Here is a 26498-nt window from a genome sequence, read left to right as displayed (position 1 = left end):
CCAGGCTTGAAGGGTGACGTCTTCCCCCAGACCTGATATTTGCAGGGTGTCTTACCTGCACCGTGATAGACAAAGAGATACTAATGTAAATTTTCAGAGACAGATAAAGCTAAGAGTGGTGGAGTTTGAGGTTTGAAACTCTTGTTTAGGAAGGAAACCACATAGTTTTCAATTGCTCTACAGGTTTAAGTTTTTATTAAAAGCTCTACTTCACAATACTGGGATTATTCACATCTTTAAATTCAATCATGTGCTTAAATGCTTTGCTGAACTACAATCCATTTGACAAGATCACCGTTTATTCATGCTCAAGATCACCATGTATTCATGCTGTTACTACGAAGACAACTTAACTTAGCATTAAGCCTGACATTTTATTATTAGCTTCCTTTCTTTTTCTCTACTGGAGCTCTCTCCATGAAGCATGTTAGTCCTCTCTAAGAACCTCTAAAATTACCATTACCATTTGCTCATTTAGGAAAAATCCAAAATATAATCAGTCTAAATTTAAGACTGAAATGAGTTTTAAATAAAAAATGTGGCAGAAAAAGGGTACTTATCTAAATTGAATGCTTTCAGACTCATACATTTTAAAAAGGTATAAATTTCAAAAGCAGACACTAAATTTTAATTGCAATCTCAGAAAAAGCTTTTGTGTTAATTCACTGAGAAAAATTAGCAAAGTGAAAACTGCTTATCGGGGTTTTTCTTTTCAGGCATGATACATATCATAATTCTATACATTATGGCAACTTTCAGTGGTAGAAGGATTTATATCGATTAAGTGAAGAGGTGGGGGAGAAGGGCTGTGACTGAAGACATGCACTCCTTCTCCAAAGACACTATTCTGTAACACATTAGTGACAGGCTTGTCAAAGATAACTCAGGCTCAGAGTCTTCGGCTCAGATTTCAGGCTCCTCTTTAAGCCACTCTAGCATCGTGGTTTTTACTTTCCATGTAATTTTTCAGTATTGATTTCTACTACTATTAAAGTTCTTGCTTAAAAGCAAATGCATACTAATATATAATTAATATCCAAAGGTGAAGACAGAGTTACCAGAAAAAAATCAAGAAAGAGGGTGAGAAGCACAAAGGTCATTTTTTTCCTTCAAAAAACATTAGTTACAATATTTTGTACAAATCAGGACTATGCATATAACCTACCCCCATGTGGCATGAAGATGTTCCACAGATCATAGCAACCCGGGATGTAATTGGCTGGTTTTCACATGGCAGGTTATGTCCTTTCACATCTGCTCCAATTACTCCTATTAAAATAAAATTAAAATTCTATTTTAAAGAGCAAGCCAACCCTCACAAAACAGAGCTTTTACACACATAAATAATTGCCGACTATTTCACACCACTACTACAAATAAAAAAAAAGTCTACTAAGTGAATCAACAAAGTTATTTTATCAAATTAGATTAAAATGTAACTTTATTCCAGATGCACAAGGACTCAAGAGGATTTCTTCTATGTTCATGTTTATCAACATAATTTTTAAATGTTATTTTGACTATAACCTGATCTTTACTCTGTTACTAAGTGCACGAACACACAGAATAGAAGACTGCCCTGTTGTGAAAGGCACTACAGTAAACTGCAGATGTGTTTATTTGTTCACAGCTTATCGTGCATATACTGCATGATGTGTTTTGTCAGGGGATGAGTTGGAGAAAGGGGTATCTTGGCAGGAGACTGGAAGGCTGCCCGTTTTGTTATCTTGACTGCTGCTGCTATTCTGTCTGTGTCAGACAGAACCATCTAAAGGAAGATTACTCCTTCCCTAAGAGGAACTGTGCTTGGCTCTGAGGAGCTTCTGTGTGCAGGACAGGACAGGATGGAGGACAAACTCAGCAAGCACTCAGCCCGCAGCAGCAAAATAAACCAGGAGATGCCAGAGAGGAGCCAGGGTCTTGCTTACAGAACGGGGCAGACCTTACAGCCAAGCTTCAGCACGCAACACATCATGCTTAACTCCCTTAAGGGGAGACTGAAGTGGAAATCCTGTCCTCTCCTCCTTTCCTGAGTTGCATTCTTGCATCACCTTGAGCTGCTCCCAGCAAAATGCAGCAGCCCAACGAGTAATGTTATTTTGTTTGTCTTTCTTTTTCTTGAACTTTCCCTTTCAGCTGGCAAACTGGTCACCAGACTGAGCACTGCAGCTGCAGCTTCAGTGCACAGTCTGGTGACCAGTTTGCCAACCCTAAGTTGTCTTCTCATTAGTGATTAATTGAAGTCAGACAACAAATAAGTTTGGGACATTCTCATAATAATGAAAGCTTAGATATTTTAGTCGCTAAAAATAACTTGCTGTTATAAGCCACTTTCACCTTTAACTTAGCTGGAATTCTTCATACTCTTGAGGCAGATTCAAAATCTTTTTAAGATTCTCAAGAGAGATTGAGAACAATAAGTCTGTATAACACAGACTGTGCGAGAGATTTTAGAAAAGCAGGCAATGCTTACTATGAGTACTTTTGGATACTTCCACAGTGACAATGCATTTTAGATACTGTAAAATAAATTATCTCTTTTGCTGAAACAATGACAATGTTTTTTGAAAAGGTACAATGTAAAATTTATTTTTCTGAGGCAACCCAGAGAGTGGCTTCTCATACTCACATTTTTATCTGTAGGCTCTTTTAAATTGGTACAGTAGGTCAAAATTGAAGACATAACTACTCGGCTTTTAGATTTTTACTTTACCTTAATAGGTATTGGATGGACGGATTCAGAAGTGATAGATGGCCTTCACAGCTGTTTGTTTTACATAATTATTTATTTTTACCTTATTTTACTCAAAACTTTGAAGCCTTGATAAAGCTTAGGAACTTGTCCAGCAAAATCACACTTTCTATCCAGCTGAAAGCAGATCTGAACAGTGCATCCCAAGTTACTAACACTGAAAACACGGCTATGGTGCCATTTTGGTTTAGCGTGCAGGACAGGAGAGAGTCCTTTTTTGTTATTCTGCTGTTACAGACTATTTTTAAAACAACCATCAGAATGTGTTCAAAAGAAGAATAATGACACCCACGGGATGTTGCTGTCCCATGAACTAATCTAATGCTTTCTAACATGCGAGTCATATATTTCAAACAAATTATAAACCTCAATATTTCAATACAGATCACAGCAGAGTAAGTGCTAAAATATACGTAAGTACCTTTTCAAAACAGAAGTTTTACTTCAACTACACGTTATTTATTTCCAATAGTTTCACATTGTAATTCACTGTTTCAAATATCTTCTCTATTTTCTTTTCTCCGTGCCCCTTTTATCATAATTAAAAGATTAAAATGCTTTAGTGCATTATCATCCTTCCTATCGTTTAATCAGAACTGTTTTGCTGCCTAGTTCTATCATCTATGTTCTCCTTTTGCTTTTCTGTTTCTCCTTCAGGTTTTTCACTCTGTTTTATAACTGTAGACACTGTAGGTTAAACTAGTCTTGAAAACAATTAAGTTTCTTGTTATTACCAGCAACAGGAGAGCTATTAGGTATTTGAGAAATTCTCTTTACATACACTTGCACTCCCCAGCTCTCCTTTTGCTATTGCTGTGTGTTTTGCTGTCCAGATCTTTTCCTTTTTACTGTCTTTTCTAATAGTTTCTCTACCTATTTATTAACCTTCCCAGATTCAAGAAGGATGAGTTCCATCTTAAATCTTCCTCTTTTCCCAGACTCTACTCAGTTAGCATGTGATTAGCAGGCAGGTTCTCTCACTGCATTACTGACTCCGTAATTCATCTCTCCCTCTCCAGCAATATCCTATACATTTCTTTTCTTCTGGCAATGATTTCACTAGTCTGCTAGTGTTTATGCTGCCATCTGGGAAAGCATATTCTGATAAACAGCACTAGCATAAGCAGACTGTCTCTATCTACTTAAGTCTTAACTCTGTTCGATGCCAGTAGCTAAATATTTCTAATGTTAGAGGGGTTTTTTTAACAGAATATTATAGCAAATGAACAGCTCTCTATTTTTCTTTAAATTACATTCATTCATTTCAGTACATGGAATTTACTGGGCAAACTTTTTGTGCTCTGAATCCAGTACTCACATAAGCATGCCAATTAAATGAGGACCCTCCACTGCAACTTGCACAGGTCCTGACAATCCAGTTTTTCAACAAGTTCATTATTTCAAGCCACCGTATTATTTGCATACACAAAACTGCTAGGGCACACAATTTTAAACAGATTTGTATGCAATCAGGATACTAATTGACACAGTTTTTTAAGAAAGACACAACAGTAGGGACACAACACATCTACAACTAAAAATGTATTCCTTTTTGCAACTGGATATGTATCTATTCCTTCTGAGGTAAAAAGAAAAGCAAACATTTATGTGACTTCTTAGCCACATCAGAAACAGTCATCAGAAGCAAGAAAATGCTTGCTTGCTTGTTAAATCCCAAAATGGGTTTTAACATTTAAAAAGTTCCTGGCCATAATTTCCAGAAAAAAAAAGAGATTTTAAACACCACAAACTATCTGAATCAAAACTGGTACTTTAGCTGCTAATCATATTTCATTTAGACCAAGACAAAAATACTCTGATGAGCAACAGAATTCCATTGAACAGTATAGTTTAAATAACATGAAACTTTGAGCGTGGACGTTTTTTCTAAATTGTCAAACTAAAAAAAAACAAACTTAATTTCCTGCAGAAAAAGTTACACTGAATCACTTAGTTATTAACTGTAATTAGATAAGGGCAAACAGTATAGTAAGAAAACAAAGCTATTGGGCCTCACCAAATGTATTTTAACACAGTGGAAACTGGCACATCAGAATATTGTGCTGGAAAAACTAAAAATCTAAGCATCAGGCCTCCAAATTCAGTTATGGATAAAATGTTCAAAGCCACATAAGAGGAATGCTGTGCAGTGCCCAGTTGCACCTCTACTCTTGTTTGCTTGTTTAGATACACAGTATTTATGTATTCTAACCCCTAAACCAAAACCAGAAGGTTTGGTAAGTATCCCACAGTGTGCTAGCATAAATGTATGTGAAAAAGTCTCCATTGAATTATTTAAACAAAGCATGAATCACTTTTAAAGCCAGGAAGGAAGACTAACTATGAACAAGCCTCAAACATCAGACTTTTCCCTTACAATGTTTTTTCTTTTTTTTACTTTTCCTACCTATTCCCAAAGTTTTGAGCAACAGAAGATGCAAAATCTTAGCATGCTGGCATCCTAACACAATGGTATTTCAGTTCAGGAATTTGAAGTGGAACTAGCAGAAATTAAAAACCAATTTGGAAATCCAACTGAAAAGAAATAAACAGTGACAGCCTCTTTCTACAAACAGATATTTGATATTAGCAGTAATTATTCTAAGGGGTTTTTTATTTTAGTTATGTTATTTCATAGAATAGCATCAGAGCAAATTGCTGGATACAAAACAGGCCGTGAGAAAAACGGCTTTCTAAAATTAATTCAATGCATTCCTGCTTCCAAGACTAGCGAGTACCTAGTCCTCCAGCATGTGCATCAATGAGCGACGCTGCTACTGCAATCCCTTCAGGGAGACCAAGATCTTTTGCAGCTCCTGGCGTTAGACCTTTTCCAACAGGCTCTCCAGGAGACAAGATGTGGTTTCCTGGGCAGACACAAGAAAAACCAAACACCTGTCAATTTACTAAACAGAAAAACAAATGTGTGTTTTATTACAAGAACTCCCTTCCTCTCCTTCAAGTTAGCTGTGTGTATTTAAAACAAAAATGTGCATCAAAGAACTCTATCTGATTAAGAAGTATCTTTCATTATCTGTCTGTAAGTATATTAAATACAACCATGCCAGATCAAGCTGTCCCATAGCAATTTAAAAGTTCAAAAGTATTCAATGACCTATCCAGCCACAGAGAAAGATTTCACCACAAGCAATTCAATTCTGCCTGGCATCTTTCCAAGAGATATGAAACGCTTATGCAGAAATCCCACGTTCTTGCGGTAGTTCCTGACTGGGCTCCCTTTGGCCACTCTGTGTGCATGAGGACAAGATTCGGCTCAGCTCAAGCTCACAACTTAAAACCTGTGGCACAAGGCAAGGGCCAATTTTTTTCCCAATTCCATCCTCTTCAGCAGTTTCTACCAGGAATAAGGTGGCTATAGGAAGAAAAAGTCTGAAAAAGAAACTGGCTTAAGCAGCGAATTCCTCGTTTTGCAGCTGTTTTCCTCAAAGGCTTAAACAACACAGGTTTGAGCCTTCACTGGCCTTATGAAGTATGAAGGACATTATCGTCACCCTGAACACAAGCAAGACAGCCCGTCCTTCCCAGTCCTGTCACTGAAGAGCCCGGTGGCAGGTCCCACCTGCACTAGTCTCCACTACCACAACGTACATTTGCTTTTATCTAGCAAAAAGAAGAGAGATTGGTTCAATAATTAAATCATGGTGATAGAGATTGCTCAGAGCTCAGAAGAACAAATATAGATGCATTAAACTTTCAGAATCTAAGGACACCTTCACAGCAGACTCCTCTCCAGCTGCTGATATAACCCTCTCCAAACTGCACACGCTTCTCTACTTATCTGAAGATGTGGTGGTGAGAGGCAGTGAAAAGCACAGTGGGAGCTCCCATACACCTCCTTGCTGATACACTGGCTTCAGGTCAGAGACTTTGTGCTCATTTAATATTACGTATTTGTAGTGTTTTCTTAGTTCAAGAAACCTTCTGTGCAGAGCTGACAAAACTTTTTAAAATAAAACAAGCCTATTTTCACAGTCAAGTCTACTAAGAACGTTGCACCTAAAGCACATTCTGATATGTAAAAATATCCTTCACAACAGAGATTAATTAAGAGGAATAGCGTATCATGAAATACCAGGGATGCACTAATGCTCATGAGCATAGTCTAGAAATACAGTTATACTACCTCGCTGTTAGATGAAAAGAAGGTTATAATACTAAATTCACTAATAGAAAATGAGTCTTCAGTTTTACATATCACTTAGTTCTTTGGCTTTGCTGTAAATTATGTTGGTTCTTCTCTTTAAGGAAGGTGGCTGACGGATGCAGTACAGAACACTCTGTGACTAGACAGCACACTCAACTTCTCTGTGTCCATTTCTCCAAGAGTTTCTATTCTATTGACAACCACATTGCCACCTACAAAATGCTAGGCAATCTCTGGAAATTTAAAACAAGAACAATATTGCAAAAACTTTTGCACTTGATTGGATTTAATCTGGGCCTATAATGTAATCTCACCATTTATTTCACTCCAGTAGCTTATAAAGAAGGAAGTAATGATATTAAAGTAACTCCTCACAGGAAAAAAAAATTAAATATTTAAAAAAATATATTAATTCTTAGTGTAAAGTCAAAACACTGTGCTAGCTCCTTGCATTTTTTGACCCCAATAAGCTGGAGAGCACGATGTTTCTCTTTGACAGAACTTTCATACTACCTTTCTGTTTCTTTAAGGCCTTAGAGGATACTACCAGTAAAACAAAGTTGTCTGTTTCTTCTGACATTCAAAGACCATGCAGGTGGAAGGAAGTTCAAAAGAGTTCATGCAGCTAGAACCACATCTTTTTCTTCAGAATAAGCCACCTGACCTGAAAGCATACAAATTTCTTGTATACACAGCATAAGATGAAATTAATCTGAAATAAAACCTCTTTCCAGGCACTGGATTCCATGGCTGGCTTGTTTATATCGGTCATACTGGTCAAACATTCTAGTGTGTAATTATTATGTGGTTAAATTCCATTTTAGAGATCAAGACTACTATTAGACAAAATCTTTTCCTACCACCTTCTCAATTACTGTATTCCTAGTTAATGAGAACTAAGGGAGCTATTGCAAAGGTAAAGAAAATCATCTCTTTTACAGTAGGACTAGAAAGTGATCCTATAGATTCTTTTGATCCTTAGAGCGATGACCAGCATTGCTATCCCCCACGGACAGAAAGTGTGAGAACATGCAGGATGGGTTTCTCATGTTTTGAAGATGCAGCATAATAATCTTACATTTTAGAAAAGGCAAATTAACAGTAGAGTATGTTCTGTCTGTTTCAGGAGTCAAGGTAAAACTGAAAAATTGTTCCTTGACTGAAAGCACTTCCTAACGATCCAGGAAGCAACAGCATTCAGAAGTTGCCCATGACAGGGATTTGAAGGGGTGTCTCCTAGATCACCTAGAGGTCAGGGAGAGCAGAAAAGAAGTGCCAGTGACTGAGTGCAGCGAGGAAACGATACTGACTCTGCCCCTCTACTTCATCCTCCAGCTTTACAAACCAATGAAAGCTCTGCTGCACTCATACGATATGCTCATGAGGAGCTTTGTAAAAGGCGAGAAGCAGACTCTGCATGAGCACTCTTTCTGTCATCAGGGAAGCTGCCGCCTCACCCACACAAGTGTGAGTAAGTGGGTGTGGAATGGACAGAGCCTTGACTGAACCAAATGGGTAGAGACCTGGAAAAGGAATTATAATTACTATGCCTAAAATCTGTAGGCATACAGCTATTAAATGATAGAATTAAAAAAACACCGAAAGTAAAGTATTTGAAACATTGTTCTCCAGAACTATGGAGAGGGAAGGAGGGAAGGAATGGATTCTTACTTGACCAAAACACAGTGGCTTTAGAAGTCAAGGGCAGCTGCTATAAAAACAATGATATTCTACAGCTACACACCAGCACTTCATCGGCAGGTGCTGCCCCTCTTAAATCCTACCTGCCAGGGGCAAGAAGCTGTCGGGGAGGGAGGAAGGGAAATGAGCACCTCCTGCACACAGAGGCGGGCAGCGAGAGTATTACAGAAGGCTGAATAAAAGAGGCAGTGAAAGGACCGAGTCTTCTCAAGGCTCCTGCCAAAGTAAATGTATCGAGTCTTTTGTTTACAGTAGTCTCCTGTGCAAGTCATTTACCTTTGCTATAATGACTTCCAAAATTAGACCTAACCAAACAAAACCGTAATGGCTGAAGCTGGAGAACTTTCTGTTTCACATTCATACAGCTGTTTCACTAATGCAATGCCTTAACCCACAACCTTTTCATTTCGTACGAGACAGACTATTTCTAGCTATTTTTTCCCCTATAAAGCAGCAAGTTTACAAAAGGAAAAAGCTGTCTGAATCTCTTCCTCCTCTTTTATCCTTCTTCTAAGACTAAGGTTAGAACTTGCTATGATCAAGTTTTGTTTAAAGAGTTCATGTGGTACCAGCAACCCTCTACCTTTTTAGGCAGTTACCACAGCAACCAGCTAATTACCAGACACAACACACAAGGCAGACAATACATCTTCAGTAACTTCAGTAATCAAAATCTACTGTACACTTACTAATATTTAACAGAACTAGGTACTTTAGGAGGCAGACCTTTTTAAAAGCAACAAAAGCAGGGGGCCCAGCTGACTCAGCTAAGACACACTCACTGAGAACAGCTTCTCATCTACCATGCAGAACGTGGCTGCATTTCATATGTGTCTATATTTGCCTGTAAATACAAAAGGAAGAAAATCAAAAGGAGATCTCCCTTTTCTTCACTAACTTGACACACGCAAAGTTGAACTTGGATATATCAATCACTTGTTTAAAGCCGAGCAATCTGAGAAAGAAACCCGACCACAGAGTGCATCCTGTCTCCATTCTACAGGCTCCCCCAAATCGGACAGTCTAGATGCTTTTTAATTTGAAAGGCAATATGCAAATGAGATATCCTGTTAAATAAGCAAAATATATAAGTGATAGATAACATGCATGGAAGAAGTTATCTAGTTAAACAAAATGGTGCTAAATAAGCATCAAACGAAACAGGACCTTAGTAAAAAGCAGGACCATCTATCCAAATTGATCCGGGAATAAGCAATGTAAGGGATTTTCCTCCTCGATGCTTTGTTCATTATAAAGACTGTAGACAATCTCCAACTTCTGTGTTTTATAACAATCTACACAATGCCAAAAGTCTGGGATATGCAAGGAATCTGAATAAATAATATTGTAAACCTTTGATACATCATCCCAACCCTATCTCACATACAATACATCACCAAATATCCCTCTCAATCACATATGATACTCACATTTTACTGAGATATGTATGGATGTTCTACCATTTTAACTCTGCAAAAACAGTACTAAGATCAGAAGGAAGCAGGATAATGAAGCAGACTATAAAATTATAACATTGATTTTGTTTTTAGGACTGAATGCATGGTGGTTACAAGGTATTAGAACAGTCAGATTTGAGGCTTTTTTAACATGGAAATACCCTCCATAAAATTTTCTAGTTGGCAGTTAAAAAATTGAGAATTTTAATTCAGGAAAACCAAAACAAATTGTGATATTAAAAGCCAGCTTATTTAAAAGTGAGAAAAACAGTTGGTGAAACAAAATCTCTTTGGCTTTCTTTAGTTCAAAATTCATCTCTGTCTATGCGGACTGCCACAGTAGTTTGAGGCAAATCTAATTTGGGTCCTTTCCATCCCACTCTCCCATACAGCCTATGCCTTTGGCTGAATTATATCTCAACCGCCTAACATGTAATTACTTAAGGCATACATAGCAGGTTGCTAAATACTGGCAAAAGCAAGCAACCTATGTGCAGCCAGATCCTGATTAAGCTGAAAGGTAAATTGGTCTGCAGATTGTAGGTGCCTACTTCAACAAAGCCTACTGCCTTCTTGTCCAAATGAAAGAGAACTACTTCATGTATAAATAACAAGCTTTCCTGGGTAAAGGTCAAAAGAAAAAGGAAAAAAAGCATTCTGCATCATTGGATCGTTAGGCATGTACATTGATGGACGTGACTGAGTTTTCATTAGATTTCAGTGAAACAGTGCAGAACAAAAATCTCTTGTAATGCATGGTTCACTACTCGCCATGCTGACTTGCACATGGGTATACACCTATATTATATTTGGATGTCTTACTAAGCAACTCGAGTCAATGTATTTATATCCAAACTCAGCTACCTGATCTCACATTTTTGCTTGCAAACAATAAATTCAATGGGCTGATGCTTTAGATTTCTGGCACTTTACAATGTTGCCAACAGGCCTTCTAAATGCAAAGATCATCAATGCAGATTACGTGACTATGGCCATATTTTCAGTAATCAGACTTTGGTTTGGCAACCATCTCTGAGACCATACAGGCAATTTAGCTTATCTTAATTATGGATCATTACTTAACAGAATGTTTCTACTATTTTTTTTTTTTTAGTAATTCATATGATGATAACTCCTCTCTAAAGAAATAACTACCCCTTCCTCAAAATCGAAAGAAATTACAGAACAAAAATAACCTGATCAGTTACTGAAAAGACACTTCCGAATCTTTCAGCTAAGCTTTCGACACCCGCACAATCTTATTCCCCACCACATTCACACAGTATCCAGTTCTAATACCCATACTAAGAAGACACTGATGCGTTATAAAGGGTTCAGAAATTAGTCAGGAAAGCAATTACAAGGACTGAGAAGAATGACAGTTCACACAAGAGTTTTGGTGAAAAACCTCAAGCAGCTCAGTGTTTCCCTTTAACAGAGAAAATTTCAGTCTGTGCAGGTCAGGCGTGTGTCTACAGTCTGCCAGACAGGAGTAGGAAGTTAAAATTTGAATGAAAAATGAAGTGTATTCTTCAATTAATTCCTTAATTTTGAAAAATAACAGCAACTAACAATCAAGAACCTTTAAGTCTGAAGTGGGCTCTCCATCACAGGAAATTATAAAATCAAGATTGGTTCTAAGATACACTCTAAACTACTCGCACATTAATTTTAGGGAGTCCAACAGCCTCTAATTTGGAGGAAGTTGGCACATTGTTTGAAATAGTCCTTCTGGTTTTGTGAATCCTGACTCACAGAGCAGACATCTCAGTTTTAAAAGCGACCTCAGCATGAGTCTTCAGCAAAAAAAAGAACAAATCAGGACGAGGAAGAGGAAGAGTCAGGTAAAAAGAAGAAATGACCCACAGCTATTCTGAGAAAGATTTTTTTTTCATTTTTTTCTAAACTGTATGAAAAGGAACAAAGAAGGATAGTAATAGTACTTGTGAAATTTAAATACTAAACAACTACAACAGGCTCAAAGTTTGACCCAAAGCCTCTCCCACGACTACAAGAAGCAGAAATTCAAAGTAAAAATCTTCATACTAGAAAGTTCACAAATCCACAGTGTTGCAAGAGCAGAAGAAAATATGATTCCATAGGCAGACAGAGCCTGAGACCAGAACTCTAGAAGTGGACGATGAGAAAATTGTTTATTATGTTTTTTGAAAGCTCTAAGCCTTTGCTATGAATTCATCTAATTTATGGCAGAGCCCGAGGTTGACAGAGCACATGACTCTTGACTTCTTGCAGCAGAGAGGAGGGGAAGCAGAAAAGTACCATCTGCCAGCAGGACTCAGCCTGATGGTGAATGATGGTTCTCTTCCTTACAGTGGAAGAGGAATGGAAAATGTCACCCAGGAAACATACTGGAGAAACTTGAGTTAGCCGAGTTTAGCCCAGCCTATTAAAAAGCGGATATTGGAAAGAGGAAGAATAACTCAAGCTGGAGAACTTGTCTGGCACGACACTTGTGAAATTCCAGAAAGGAAAAAGCAAAGTTCAGCACATGACATGGAACGACCCCATACAGCAGGACAGGCTTGGGGGTCAACTGTCTGGAAAGCAGCTTGGCAGAAAAAGACTGTGAGGTTTGGTGGACATCATGTTGAACATGAGCCAGTGATGTGCCCTTGCAGCACAGGTAGCCAACAGCCTCCTGGTCTGTATTAGGAAAAGCACTGCCAGCAAGTCAAGGGAGGTGACCCTCCCTGCTCAGCACCCATGAGGACACATCTGGAGCGCTGTGGTTTGTATTGGGCTTCCCAGTTCAAGAGAATCATACAACCATAGAATCAGAGAATGGGTTGGGATGGAAGGGAATTTAAAAGATCATCAAGTTCCAACCCCTCTGCCACAGGCACGGAGACCTCTCACTAGACCAGGCTGCTCGAGGCCCCACTCAATCTGGCCTTGAACACTTCCAGGGAGGGGACATCAACAACTTCCCTGGGTAACCTGTGCTGGTGCCTCACCACCCTCATCAGGAAGAATTTCTTCCTAATGTCTAGTCTAAATCTTCCCCCTTCCAATTTAAAACCATTCCCCCTCATCCTATCACTACCTGCGCTTGTAAAAAGTCCTTCCCCAGCTTTCCTGTACACCTGCTTCAGGTACTGGAAGGTCGCTATAAGGTCTCCTTGGAGCCTTCTTTTCTCCAGGCTGAACAATCCCAACTCTATATCCCTGTCCTCACAGCAGAGCTGCTCCAGCCCTCTGACCATTTTCGTGGACCTCCTGTGGATTTGTTCCAAAAGTTCCACATCCGTCTTATGTTGGGAATTCCAGAACCGGAATACAATATTCCAGGTGGGGTCTCACAAGAGAGGAACAGAGGGGCAGAATAACCTCCCTCACCCTTCTGGCCATGCTTCTTTTGATGCAGCCCAGGATACAATTGGCCTTCTGGGCTGCGAGCACAAATTGCCAGCTTCATGCTGAGCTTCTCAGAAACATGGACATAGTGGAGCAAGCCCAGAGAGGACCCCAAAGATGACAGAGGCACATTGTACACGGAGAGACTGAAAGAGAGACTTTAAGTCCAGCAAAGACAAGGCTTGGAGGTGCGGATGGGGACCTTATCAATGAGTATATAAACTATCTGATGGGAGGGAGTAAAGATGAAAGGCACCCAGTGACAGTACAAGTGGCAATGTGCACAAACTGAAATACAGGGAATTATATTTAAACAAAAGAAAAAATGTTTTTTTTGTGGAAAGGCAGTCAGGACTCTGGAGCACATTGTCCAGGCAGATTTTGGAGTTTCCATCCTTGGAAAAACTCAAAACTCAACTGGACACAGCCCATAGCAACCTGCTGTAGGTGACCCTGCTTTGAGCAGGGGGAGCTGGACTAGATTAATTTCCAGAGGTTCCTCCTACACCTCAGGCATTCCTGTGATTCGATGATCTCAAGATGGAAAAAAACGTGAAATAAATTCTCATATTTTCATGCTTCACAGGAACATGTAGCTTTTCTGAGAAACATCCTTTCTAACATCTTACTGCTGAATTATATATTATAAAATAATGCCTCAAGCTTTGAGAAAGAAGACACCCTAAAACCTCTTTGCACTGTGCCAGTTTCAGCTCCTTTACAGTTGCAACAGCTCTTGGAGAGACTGAAATGACAGGAGCCAGAACAACGTTAGTATATTTGGAACCCTATTCAGTTGTAAATGCCATGGATTTTGACAGCATGTAAGTGTAAATATCCTCTGATTCATCCTTTTAATTTTGTTGAAATTGAAATGTTGTAATTTATTGGGGATAGCAGAAGACCAAAGAAAGACAGATAAAGAGAGCTCATAGTTAAGAGTATCCTTTACTTATTATTCTCTACCACTTGCAAAGAATAGTACTCAAAGCTCATTGTTACAATCCAGCCCTGTGAAGAATGAGCAGCTACAAGCTAACCTGAAAAAAAAATCACCATCCCTTTCTCTCAGCCTTCAAGGAAACCCCTCATACACCTCTGGAGCATCTGGCACCAAAGGCCTTGGAAGAGATAGAAAACTGGCAGAACTAACGGATTGACCACTTCCTTAGAGCTGCTGTAGCAGAAGTTAATATTGACCCTATTCTCCCACCTTGGACTAAAGTTTCCACTTTCAGCCTAAATGTAAAGAAATAAGTAGAACTTCCGCATATTCAAACTGATTACTTCTGATAAAATACAAATCCTAAGCAGACCCTATTGAAATGTAATAAGTGAGGTATATGATACCACTGTCTTCATTAGTTTTGTATGTGGAAGATACACCAGCAGATGCAACTATATAACCATGCACATAATAACATTTTCATGAATAAACAGCCTGCTGTTTTGTCACTTGTTTGAATTCCTACAGGAACGCAGAGCTACAGCTACATTTGAAAATCCATAATACCATAAAGTTTGTGCACAGTAAGAATGACAGCAGGTACCAATCAAAATGGTCACAGCTGTCTTGTCAATGGCCCAAATCATATTTACAGATTAGTAATAAAGAAAAGCACATAAGTAATACAAATGAGCGAGAATTGGAAAAGAATATCTGGACTTAAAATTCTACAGACCCTTCTTTTCAGGGCTCTCAAAAATGGCATAGACAAGTTCCTAGGTACATGAAAACATCAAGCTTCCAGTCCTCCGTGTCCTGGAATTAAAGGAAGAGTTACAGATAAGTGATTGTAAGACAAGAAACAAGTGCTAGGGCCACAAGCTAAAGCACAGTCAGAGTGCTGGAACAGGGAGGGTGACACTGTTGTACTGATGTATGGGAGTAAAGACCACTAAACACAAACACACTTTAGAGCAAAGTTGAACCTTTCATAACTGAAAACACAGCACCAACATTTAAAATCAAAATTTAAAAAAAGCATCAGAAGAAATTCCACCAGAGGCAATCTGTGGAAAATGGGAGGCATTATTCTTGAAGGTGACTAAGAAGGACTAGTGGGTAGAAGATCCAGAGTGGAATTTAAGTAAAGAGATGCAGAGAACACCAGAAGGTGTTCTTCCTTACACCACCATCACCTACAAAGTCAAAATCAAACAAAAAATTCCACCAGTCTTTTGCTAAAGCAAATTAAGCAAAACTACAATTTTACAGTTATGAAACAGAGAAAGAAGTGCTGCTTGAAGACAGGCATAAAACTCTGAGCTTCACATTATCCAGTCATATAAAAGGTGAACAGAAAAAATCCAAGTAATTTTAAGAAAGAGGTTATGACTTTTTGAATAGGATAGCTGACAATGCTTGTCTACAAAACTCTACCTGCTGATACCATAACCCGTCCACACAACAGTCATTTTCATAAGCATATTAATTTCAAGCACTCAAAGTTCAAGGCCAGCACTGAATTTCTGTTAAACTCATAAGATTTAAACAAATTAAATACTTTACTCAGTTCATAAAGATCCCATATATAAGAGCTGCGTATTTATTCACTTTTGAGGATGTGGCTGTAAATTACTAGTCAGGAAAAACTCCGAAATGCGTTTATGTAATCCTTATCACATTGCATGGTATTTCCAAGTATGAAGCTTGCTTTTCAGAAACGTTCTTCCTTAAAACCAGAGTGCTGCTTCATCACATATGAAAGAAGGTGACAAATATTGTTTTAAAAGACAGTATTTTAGCCTTCAACACATGTTTTGCAAGAACAATAAAACCTATTCTGCAGTACCTGCAATGCTGTCTCAGACAAAGGTATCATGTTCCACCAAAAAGAGACCTGGCATAAAATCCTACCATTCAATAAAAAAAAAATCATTATTTGGTCCCTTAAGTAGCCCCTGAAGTAGAGGGCTGTGGTGAAAATTTATCAGGCATTTTTCTCCAAATGTAATATACACTCCAGTACTCGAAGAGGTCTATAGTACATGAAATTTTAACTGAATTGTTAATGTCTTTCTAGGTTTTATAATACCACAAAGAGATACTCATCATGTGCCTTCACCACAGCAGATAAATGCTAATGCTTGTAGTACACAACACTTCCATAGTGGTTTTAAATACAAGCCACCTTCTACTCTGTTGGTGGGCAAATTAATGGGCTCAATAAATTTTGTAGTATCTCTCAGTAAGACACTTTACCTTCACAAATGTGATCAGTAAATTCACGATGAACAGCAGGGACAACAAAATTTATTATGTGGATTCCCTGAAAGGTAAGTGTGCTCTGAGAAATGCAAAATGTCAAAGGCCTGGGATTTTTCATATGTGAACCCACAGCTCGGTGTGGGAAAGGTTTGTGGAAGATCCTAAAGGTCAGATGTGAGGGCCTCCCTTATCAACAAGGTCATAAGCTACGTTAAACTGAAACTAAAAGAAGCGTATTATCTGGAACCACAACCACCACTCTGATTACAGTAAATGTATTTTTAAAGGGCAAGACATTTTAGAAGTTATATTTAAAAGTTTATTTATTAGAAGAAATAAATAGGTACATTAAAGAGGCTGTCCTAAGGTAATTTCCATAAGTATTTCCAGTGTCATGAAAGTTAAAGCTATGTCAAAAAAAAAAAAAATCTAGTTATAACTATTAATCTAAAGTTCCCTCTGATTGGAAACAGTAATGATTACACTAGTGATAATAAAAAGCCCCACACAGTTTTTCTATTTTAAACTGGTAAGCTATGCATCTACTTTTGTTACAGTAAGTAAATTTTTCTAATTCTACCTTGTGATATTTTGCTTTGTTTAGAAAGAAATGATGATTCAGAGACCACTAATCTTTTAGGAGAGATATGTGAGAAAAATACTATCTCTCTTACAATGGGAATGTGCAGGCATTAAAATACAACCTTGTGTTTGACTTAAGCAAACCTTGAGCAGACATACATGGACTTGGACAAGCTTGAGAACAGAAAAGGAAATTCCACTAGAATTACTTCAGACTTGTTAGGGTTTTGGTTTTGTTTTCTTTTTAAGAGTTTTTCCGTGTGGACAATCTCCCTTCAACCTACTCCTACCTAGGTTATCTAGCAATTTTGAGTTCCTTAATCTGCAAGCCAGCTAAGTCTACCACTTCGAATTCTTTTCTGTCAGATGTAGCACGCAATGATGGCTACTTTACCATTTAAAACATGTATGCTTATTTACTTAAAATGGCAAGTTGCTTTGCACTGTCCTTGAAGTGCAGTGCATAAATATTGTATTAAAGCCTTAGCTTAAACTTCATAAATAATTTATTTTTAAAATACTCTTCCCTGAGACCACCAGCTACTGGTTCAGTTTTCTGGTAAAAACATGTATTTATTGCAAGTCATAATTTAACTTGCTGAAGATTTCATAAAAGCCACATGTGATGGATGTTTTAAGAATAGTATTCAACTAAAACCTCAGGAAGCTTAAAGCCTAATGGTCCTTGTAGGTTTTATACCTTTGCATAAGCAGTTTCAACTGCGGGGGGGAATCTGAAATACATTCAAGAAAGCTTTCAAGTACAATTACCTGATAATGCGAAAATGACTTATAGTATATTTTATGATGATCACAAAACTTTATAGATTTCATTACATTTCATTTCACTACAGTCTTCCCTATACCATTTCCATTTCATGTTGCTGCATTTAAGCTGCTGTACAAACTTGTTCAAAGTCCTAGACATAAAAAAAAGAAATCAAAGAAAATTTCAGATAATTAACTTTGATGAATGAGCATATTTTAATTCATGTCTGGTAATATTCTTGTTAATGACATGTCTGCTTAGGACATCCATTAAAAGTCCATTAACTTAACAGGGAAAGTCTAATAAAGTTATCCTAGAAATTTTCTGGTATATTAACATTATGGACTTTTAATGAATATCTGCTGTAGGAATTGCTATTAGCACGGCTACTATTCTAATTAAACTTGGGCTCTAAGAGAGTGAAAAAAACAGTATGAAGATAATAATAAGCAGAAGTAGCACTTTTTTGAGAATTATTATAAGGGAGATTGGTACTGGTCGCAAAACATACTGTTAGTGACAGCTATAAATTATTACATTGTCGCTTTTTTTTGTAGCCTGCCATCCAATATACACCCACTATATATCAGGTGCTTCTCTCATGTAATCAGTTGCTGAGACTCCCATTTACTTCTCTGTAGTTGAGGCTGAGCAACACTGAAAGGCTAGCCAGTCCTTTCCCAAGGGTAGAGGATACAAAATTTAAAGTTTTTCAAGACAATGCCAAGTAAAAAGTGTACTTAGTAAAGCTGTTACCTATGGGCATCCAGCCTCATTATCAACCCATCTAAAGCTTCATCAAGTCCTGCTACTTTTCTGCTGACATTCACAATAATACAGCAAAATACCTATTTATATGTATAAATCCTTCTGATATATATATGTATGTATAAAACAAACCAAACCCCTGATATACCTATTTTTTCATACTTATCCTTCACCAAATCTTCCAAATCAATCATTTTCCAGAAACTGTCATCCCAACCTCCATCAGAAGAGTACGTCCACTTGCACACTACAGTACAAAGGGACCTAGAAAAAAGACAATATAAATACAAAATCAGGAAAATGAACACATTTGGTTTTGCACTTGGGACTAAAAAGCAGTTTGTGCAAAATGATCTCTTTGTTCGCTGGTCAAACATTCCAAGCATAATGCTAACATTAAGAAAAAATTGGTTACTGGTTACTGTTTGGAGCGCACATCTTGAGATACCTTAAAAGGACCTTATGTTTAAGATTCTTCTCTGCTGGAACAAATCCTGGTCTGCCCACCTCATCTCATAAATCAGTCAAGCAACAGGCCATGTATATGCCTAGAAGACAGCATGGTATGAACATAGCAGCTCCGCAGCAAGCAGTTCAGGGAAAGATTCCTGCTTTTCCAGGCTGTACCCAAATAGCAATGCTTTTCACACACTACATCCTTAGAAACCTTCAATTGCTTATGTTCAAGCTGAGTTACAATTTGCAGGAGATTGTGTACACATTGATAATTGGGTTAAATGGCACTGCTTCAGCACCTGCAGGCACAAACTACCTTTATCAGGTGAATTTGTACAAGCAAAATCACATCCCACTACCCAAGCTTCTGCATAGCATGTGTTCAGGAGCCACTGCCATTAGGTCTGTATTTCAGCAGAAGCTCATAGCAATTCAGTGACACACGGAAACAGTATTAGCCATAATGCAGCTGAAGTGCAACATTAGGTTCTTGTTTCAAGTCTCACTCCTGATAAGCTGATGCTGAACTTCACATCCCATGTGATGCTGTCACAGTGATGTGATGCATCTTCAGGTGCGGAATACACACAAAAAAACCCCAAGAGAAACTGCAGAATTGTCTATCATGGCAAACAGAATGTTTTTCTCCTAAAATGATCCATATGCCAAACCTCTCATTCGCCCCCAAAGTATAAATAGCATTCCTGCAGATTTAGTATTACACAGACTGTTCTCTGAGCACTAAGAACCATCTCAGATGATCAGTATTTAATTGTGCTTAAAAAAGTCAATAAACTAAAACTTACTTAAAATGCTAAATACTACTGAAAATTTCAGCTGCCTGTTGCCTTGGGGCTACTACTGTCCTACTGAGCACAAGACATCCCAGATGCATCTCACGGAAACACAACATCAAAACTGTTCCCAAAGAGAAGCTCCTTTCAGAAATGGATTTTCTCTAATATCTGACAAGACAGTTTATTTAGGACTTGGTTTTAGCCAAAAAATGTGCTTTCCCAGACATATTCCTTTTATTGGGATGTTACAATTTGAACATGTATCTTTAAAGCAAACTGAATTTTCCTGAAGCATTTGACTTTTCCTTCAGTTTTGCCTAAGTAAAAGCTAAACAAAATTCCTGCCTAGAGAAGACATTTTCTGAGTTACAGTAAACCTTCCCTTTAATCCAAGTAAGCTACCTAGGGACCTAGACATGGAGAGTTAAAATACAGATCTTATCGTTGTATTACATATTGTTACTTACATTACTAGAATGCCAAGGAAAATCCGCTCTGGATAATGACTGCACCACTTAGAGAAAGGTAGAATTTCTGAATGAAGAAGGAAGACGGCTGCCTTCAGGCAACTTAAAAATAAGACAGTAAAACAGCTGCTACTCAGATACAGTGAGGTATCCCAAAGGATGTCATGAAGATCAGCACTTACAACCCATTCCTATGAAACACAGTCAAACCCAACTAGATACTCAAAATACCAAGTTTTCAGTCAAAGAGAGAGACAAAACTTCATATAAAATACTTGCTGCTACTACAGATCCCATTGCCCTTTTCCTGTCTAGGCAAAGTAGAGCTTCTTATTCTACAGTTGTAACAAAAAGAATGCAGTAAATAATAAAGGAGCTGATCTTTTTGAAGAAGAGGCCACTAAGGGAAAGAATTCTGCTACTTTCAAGCTTGAAAAACATCCCTGTCATAGTTTCCCATTCATTTATATAGAAATAACCCACAAACAATACAACTGCAAGTGCCTCTCCTCCATTAAAATATAGTAACAGAAACTAGCAAAGAAATCTGCAAACCGAACACAAAAAAGGAAGCTCTTTTTACCTACTATATACAAATCAAAGCTACAGCTTCTGGACACAGATACCGTACACACAGTAAAGACAAATACAAACAGGAAGAACATTTCCACGCAGCTGGAAAATCATCTGGAACTTGGATTCACCATCTTCGAGGTTTTACAATGAGAACCAAGGATGTGCAAGTGAGGGCAGGATTCCCACAGGGTGGGACAGCTAAAGGCACTGTTCTCAGCTTCACTGTACATCCTCTTATGTGACACTGAGCAGAAGGTGGTTGTATGGACTCCCTGCACTCCCATTTTCTCACCCAGGACAGAAATGTCTTCTTAAGATACATCATGTTTCATTTCACTCTGTTCTACTGGAGTGACCATGCTTTTACAACCAGAGGACTGGTGTTCATTCACAATCTCACCGTTTATAAAGGTGTAGTGTTTGCTCTTTGCAATGAGAGAATTTATTAACATTACACATGTTCGGTGAAAAAAGGAAGAGGGATAACTATTGATATCCTTATAAATCCCATGGAGATTATTTCAAGGTCACTTTTCAAACAGTCTTGGCACCACCGCCACCTCCTTTTTTTTCTTAAATACCTTAAGAATAGGTCAGAGAATTACAGTTCAGTGTCAGGTTTGAAAACAGAAAGGCATGTGATCTGTAACTACAGCAGTGATAGTGTTGATATACGAAACTCCAGTTTCCAAGGATTTTAAAGCCAGACACAGAAATCTAATTAACAGCTTTGACAAAAAATGGGTAAATAAATAAATTCTAGGCTGAAGAAAATAATGGGAAAAAATAAACATTTTCCCAAAATCAGCTCAAACCTTTAATTAAAAGGACAAATAAAGACAGCATATTTTAAATAAAGATTGCTTTTGGAAAAAACAACATAAAGAGTAAAACAATAATGCATCAAATTTTCCAAAATATGGTAAATATCAAATCATAACAAATCATCATCAGGGCTGAACATGCATTTTTCTAATTAGATCAATGCTATGAACTATTGCCACACCCTGAAAAACGCTCTAAGGATAAGACCTAAACGTCACAACTCCTCACGTTCAACAATCACAAACTAACTCCCTCTGAATCTCCAAGCTTATCCAAGGAGAAACCAGAGCAGTCACGCTGAACTCCAGAGCATGTTTTAAACAGGGGCCAATCCTCCCATACAGCTCCCACTGAGGAACACCACGTTACGTACATATGCCCACTGAAACAGTGTGAAGAGACAGACCGGTCCTAGTCAATCCACCGAATTCCAGCATATTGGACCTCTCTTACTGAATATGGCTGGACTGAACATACTGTAGTATGAAACGGCAATGAGGCTGTAAGCATCTTCATCCTACTTGTGTAGATCTATAAATGTAAAGCACTTACAGCAGACGGATAAGTAGATGGTTTCTGGTTGAATTTTTAATACAATACAGAAAGCATGAACTAGGAAGGACACCTCTTCCCAAATGAACAAACTGGCAGATCGATAAGTGGAAGGTTCTTTTATGAAGACCATCCTCAAATCTGAGCTAAACCGCTAACCTATCACGTTGGTAGGTTTTTATTTTCATGGCTAAGACAAGAGCCTCAAAACGCTTGTAAACGCAGTCTGAGCATTTATGCCTCTCTGCGATTTAAGCTTCTTACTCCTCACTTGCCGCCACTCAGCTGCCGTGTAAAAAGTACATGATTAATTGAATAATTAAGCTTTATAAAAATCTTTAATATCTGAGAGGAAGTGCTATACTGCAGGAAGGCATTCTAATCTCTTAGACAATAATTCAAGAAAAAAAAGGATTTCTCTGAGATGCCTGTAATGACAGATTTAACTTCACTACATGCTTCAGAAGAACCTGGTTGCGTTGAACTGAAACCCCTGCCACTTAACTGATGAGACGCTCTACTAATTATGCACAGCTGCTCAATTTGTATATCCTAGAGAGCTGTAGGCACACGTAGAGAGAGCAGTTTGTTCGTGGTTTTTCACATTTGAATACCAATGGCATAGACATATATTAGCTTTATGGGCAATTGCTCAGAAAATTTCCTCCAGGGTATCACCCTGAGAAAGTGACAGCACAATGCATAACTTGGAAAAACTGTAGTCAGAAAGACATTATGATAGAGAGAAAGCTGAGGAATAAATCATTACACCTACAAAGAAAGCCTCAACTACTAGAAAATTTTGTATTTCACAGCAACACCTCAAATTTATGAGATGAAGGGCAGATGTTCAACAGAAACAGTACTGATATTCACTGTGGTGTATTCCTTTTTTTCTGAAATATGTGGCAGTATTACCTCAATTATTTGGCCATAAGCACCAGACTTGCACTGGCTGAAGCTGGATGAACCAGATGGATAGAAGCAAATGTTCCCTTTACCTCAGTACCAGCATCAACCTGGTTCAAAGGTGTGGAGATAACAGGTCATCAGCTAGGCAACAGTCCTCCCCCAACTGCCTAATCTAGTGCAGGACTTTAAGACATGGTGCAGAACCCCTCACAGGCCATATTTAGCTAGGCTGAAATACCATGAATTTGAAGGCTGTTTTCCTCAAGCATATTCCCAATACAATAAAATGAAAAATTTCCTTTCTCTGCTCAGAACAAAAAGTTTTGCTTAGAATACTCCCCCTGAAAAAAAAACCCCACCCTTTTGCATGGAAAACTTTTATTTAAACCAGATTTTCCACGGGAACATGCTTATGTTTAGAGTTGCTTACAAATTCTAGTCTACAAAGAAGTATAGGATCCTACTCACATCCAACAGCCTCAAGAAAAAATAACCCCTGCCACATCCACACATAATGGATTTGGCTGGGCACAGCATATTACGCAATCCCTTCTGCCACTGTCTAGCTCTGAGTTTTTCCACGTCTCTTGCTGAAGACTCACTGTGGATGTGCTGAAGTCCCAGATGACCAGAATGTCAGCATTCTGAAAATAAACACCAGCAGTATGTCCTCATAAGAAAATAGTAAGGTTCAGGAGGCTGACAATTCCAAAACGCTGTCTGGAGGCAACTGTTTTCCCCCGTTAGCCTTCAAAAGGATCCAGGACTAGACTTGTGGCCAAACCAACCCAGGTGCTCAAAGTTAGTTAATATGTGGCTCTTCCTGCACTGTCTACCCATACTGAGTATTATCTCTCACTTTGTTGTACTTTTTAGAGAGAAGGAAATCAGATACTCTCATAAAAAATAGGAAGTACTGTATGGCCTTAGTTATCTACATAAAAATTTAACTGAAAGATAAAGGCCACAAAAAAGCTGCTCCACACCTACTTAAAAGTTGCCAGAGCTTTACGTTTTGGTCTGTTCTTTGCTGGCACCACCTCCCACGCTCCAGAAGGGATAAAGCAAGCAAGGACATGACTCCAACGTTTGCAGAAAATCTGTCCTGGCTGGGAGAATACTTGCTATCTTTGACAATGAAACACAGTTTGGGACAGTTTTCTATAGCTGCAGTAGTCTTTTGAAAGTCATCCTAATTTTGAGTATATTTTAATGCAAAAGTCCTAGCAATGATAAAAGAAATGTTTTTTCCCTGAAAAGTGAACCCATAAAGTATTTACACGTGACTTTCCATACAAGAGGATTGGTACAATACTAGTTAGCCCGTAAAACGAGTCAGCTACTGGCTTTAAAGGCAAAGTACCTAGCCTCGACCATCCTGAAGAGAATGGAAGTTTTGCTCTTGATTCCATATCAAAATTATCTGCTTAATTCATCCTAACTGGGCAGAAATTACTTAAACCTCATTAAAGTAATTACTTTTGCAGGCATCATTAACAGTGTAACATTTTAATCACAAAATATGTTCAATGAATCACATGCATGAAAAACACACTTGCAACCTGGCTGTCACACTGAGAGCAACTTGGTGGTTATGAATTAAACTCAAATGCACCTGTTGAAGATTGTACCAAAACTAAGCCCTACAGGAGTTAGGATAGGGCACAGTCAGGTCCCAGAAGAAATAGAGTACAGTGGGATGAAGTGACTTTCTGTGGTCTGTTGCCCAGATTTATTTAAAGTCACAAAGAACCAAGGACCAAGAAAGTTGTGTGATGTTCTGAAGGCAAGAAGGAGACCTGGAACAACGGAGTGTGACTGTCACAACATCAAACATGTTTCTCCTTTTGTTCTGCAAACTTCAAATTTAAAACAGATTTTTAATTCAAAATGAAACCAGGGCTTAGGTTCTGCTCAAGTGAACTTCTCCACATGCTGACATCTGGGCCAAGCTGTCAATGTGTTCCCAAATTATGCACTCCACAGTCTCAAGGTTTTTTTAAAAAACTAGCAATTCACCGCTGTAACACAGTCACAGATCCAACTGTGGTTTCTACAAAAATGTTCCAGACAAAAAATTAAGATACAATACACACACTCTCAGCATCCAAGCTTTGTATTAAACAGACCTGAGCATTGGTACTGCAAGAATCTGGAATACAGCAGAATTTCTAACAAAGCAATAGGAAACACGTAATCATTCTCTGCTCCATTATAGCTAATGCCATATATGTTAATATAGGACCTTTGAAAATAGAACTGGATTATTAGGTCCACACACACTGCTGTTATTTATATCCGTGACGCCAATGTCTCTGCCTTCCTGGTGCATTTGGCTGCTTTAGGGGAAATAGGAAAATATGAGGGTAATCTGTTCTAAGGGAATACTTCTCAGGTAGTAGGAGAAAAAAGTGACACCTAGTATTTAGTTTTGAAATGTATAAAATGGATGAGATGCTCCCCATGTCAAGAGTTTGCTCAGAAGAAGGACGGAGCGGTGGGTTGAGGTCACAGCAGGGTAAGAAGAGCTGCACCTGTTGTCACACAGCGACTCTAGTAGATGTCAAGCAGATTAGATTTAAACCACAGGGCCAAGTGAGTCTGGGTGTGCTCTCTTTCACATACACTGTCCGCATTTTACACATTTCACCTATTCAGCAGCTCTTTAATTGTGTGTACACAAACTGAAACATGTTAAGGTCTGTTCCATCCACCCAACTGTGCAAATCCCAAGTTCCTAATATTTACCACACACTGCTTTTTATTATTATTGCCTTTGACCCAAAGCCTATGAAATTCCTGCCTGCCCAAATCCATTGTCTGAGCACAGCAGTGCAATATGACTCTGGCCTGAAAAGAGCTTTCTTCTTCTAACAAAACATTAAACATGCCAAATGAATAAGACAGGTGGGGAAGCCTGTTTGAGACAACTAGCAGACACATACCAGTTGCACTCAGAGGCCTTTGCATATCTGAGAACTTAAACTCAGCCAATAAAGGTAGAAAGAGAATTATGGTAATCAGCATTAGCAATTCTATTAGCTTCATCCTTTCCATGCTCTGGATAACACTTCTATTTGTCATAAATAACAAAAAGTATTCTGACTGCCATTTAGATTTTTTAAAGAAGTTA

The 26498-nt window shown here is 38.3% G+C and overlaps 1 protein-coding gene across 7 annotated transcripts in view; it reads right to left on the bottom strand.

Moving 5' to 3' along the window:
* Positions 1–26498, bottom strand: part of FGGY (FGGY carbohydrate kinase domain containing) — a 133948-nt gene that overhangs the window by 67798 nt on the left and 39652 nt on the right. For 5 of the 7 annotated variants that reach the window (XR_011337807.1, XM_069861919.1, XM_069861923.1 and 2 more), the window contains exons 6-8: positions 18929–19044; positions 5491–5619; positions 1166–1269 (exon numbers count right to left, since the gene is read on the bottom strand). Coding sequence is in view for 6 of the 7 variants with exons in the window: in XM_069861919.1 (XP_069718020.1) it covers positions 1166–1269; positions 5491–5619; positions 18929–19044 (349 nt within the window). In the remaining variant the exon portion in view is untranslated. Of the gene's footprint in view, positions 1–1165; positions 1270–5490; positions 5620–18014; positions 18128–18928; positions 19045–26498 lie in introns of those variants that run through there. The other 2 variants (XM_069861924.1, XM_069861922.1) reach the window with 2 other exon arrangements.

The sequence above is a fragment of the Phaenicophaeus curvirostris genome, chromosome 8 (assembly GCF_032191515.1).
Source record: "Phaenicophaeus curvirostris isolate KB17595 chromosome 8, BPBGC_Pcur_1.0, whole genome shotgun sequence".
Classification (NCBI taxonomy): Eukaryota; Metazoa; Chordata; class Aves; order Cuculiformes; family Cuculidae; genus Phaenicophaeus; species Phaenicophaeus curvirostris.
The sequence above is the reverse complement of the archived record's forward strand: the minus strand, read 5'-3'. Positions and strand labels throughout refer to the sequence as shown.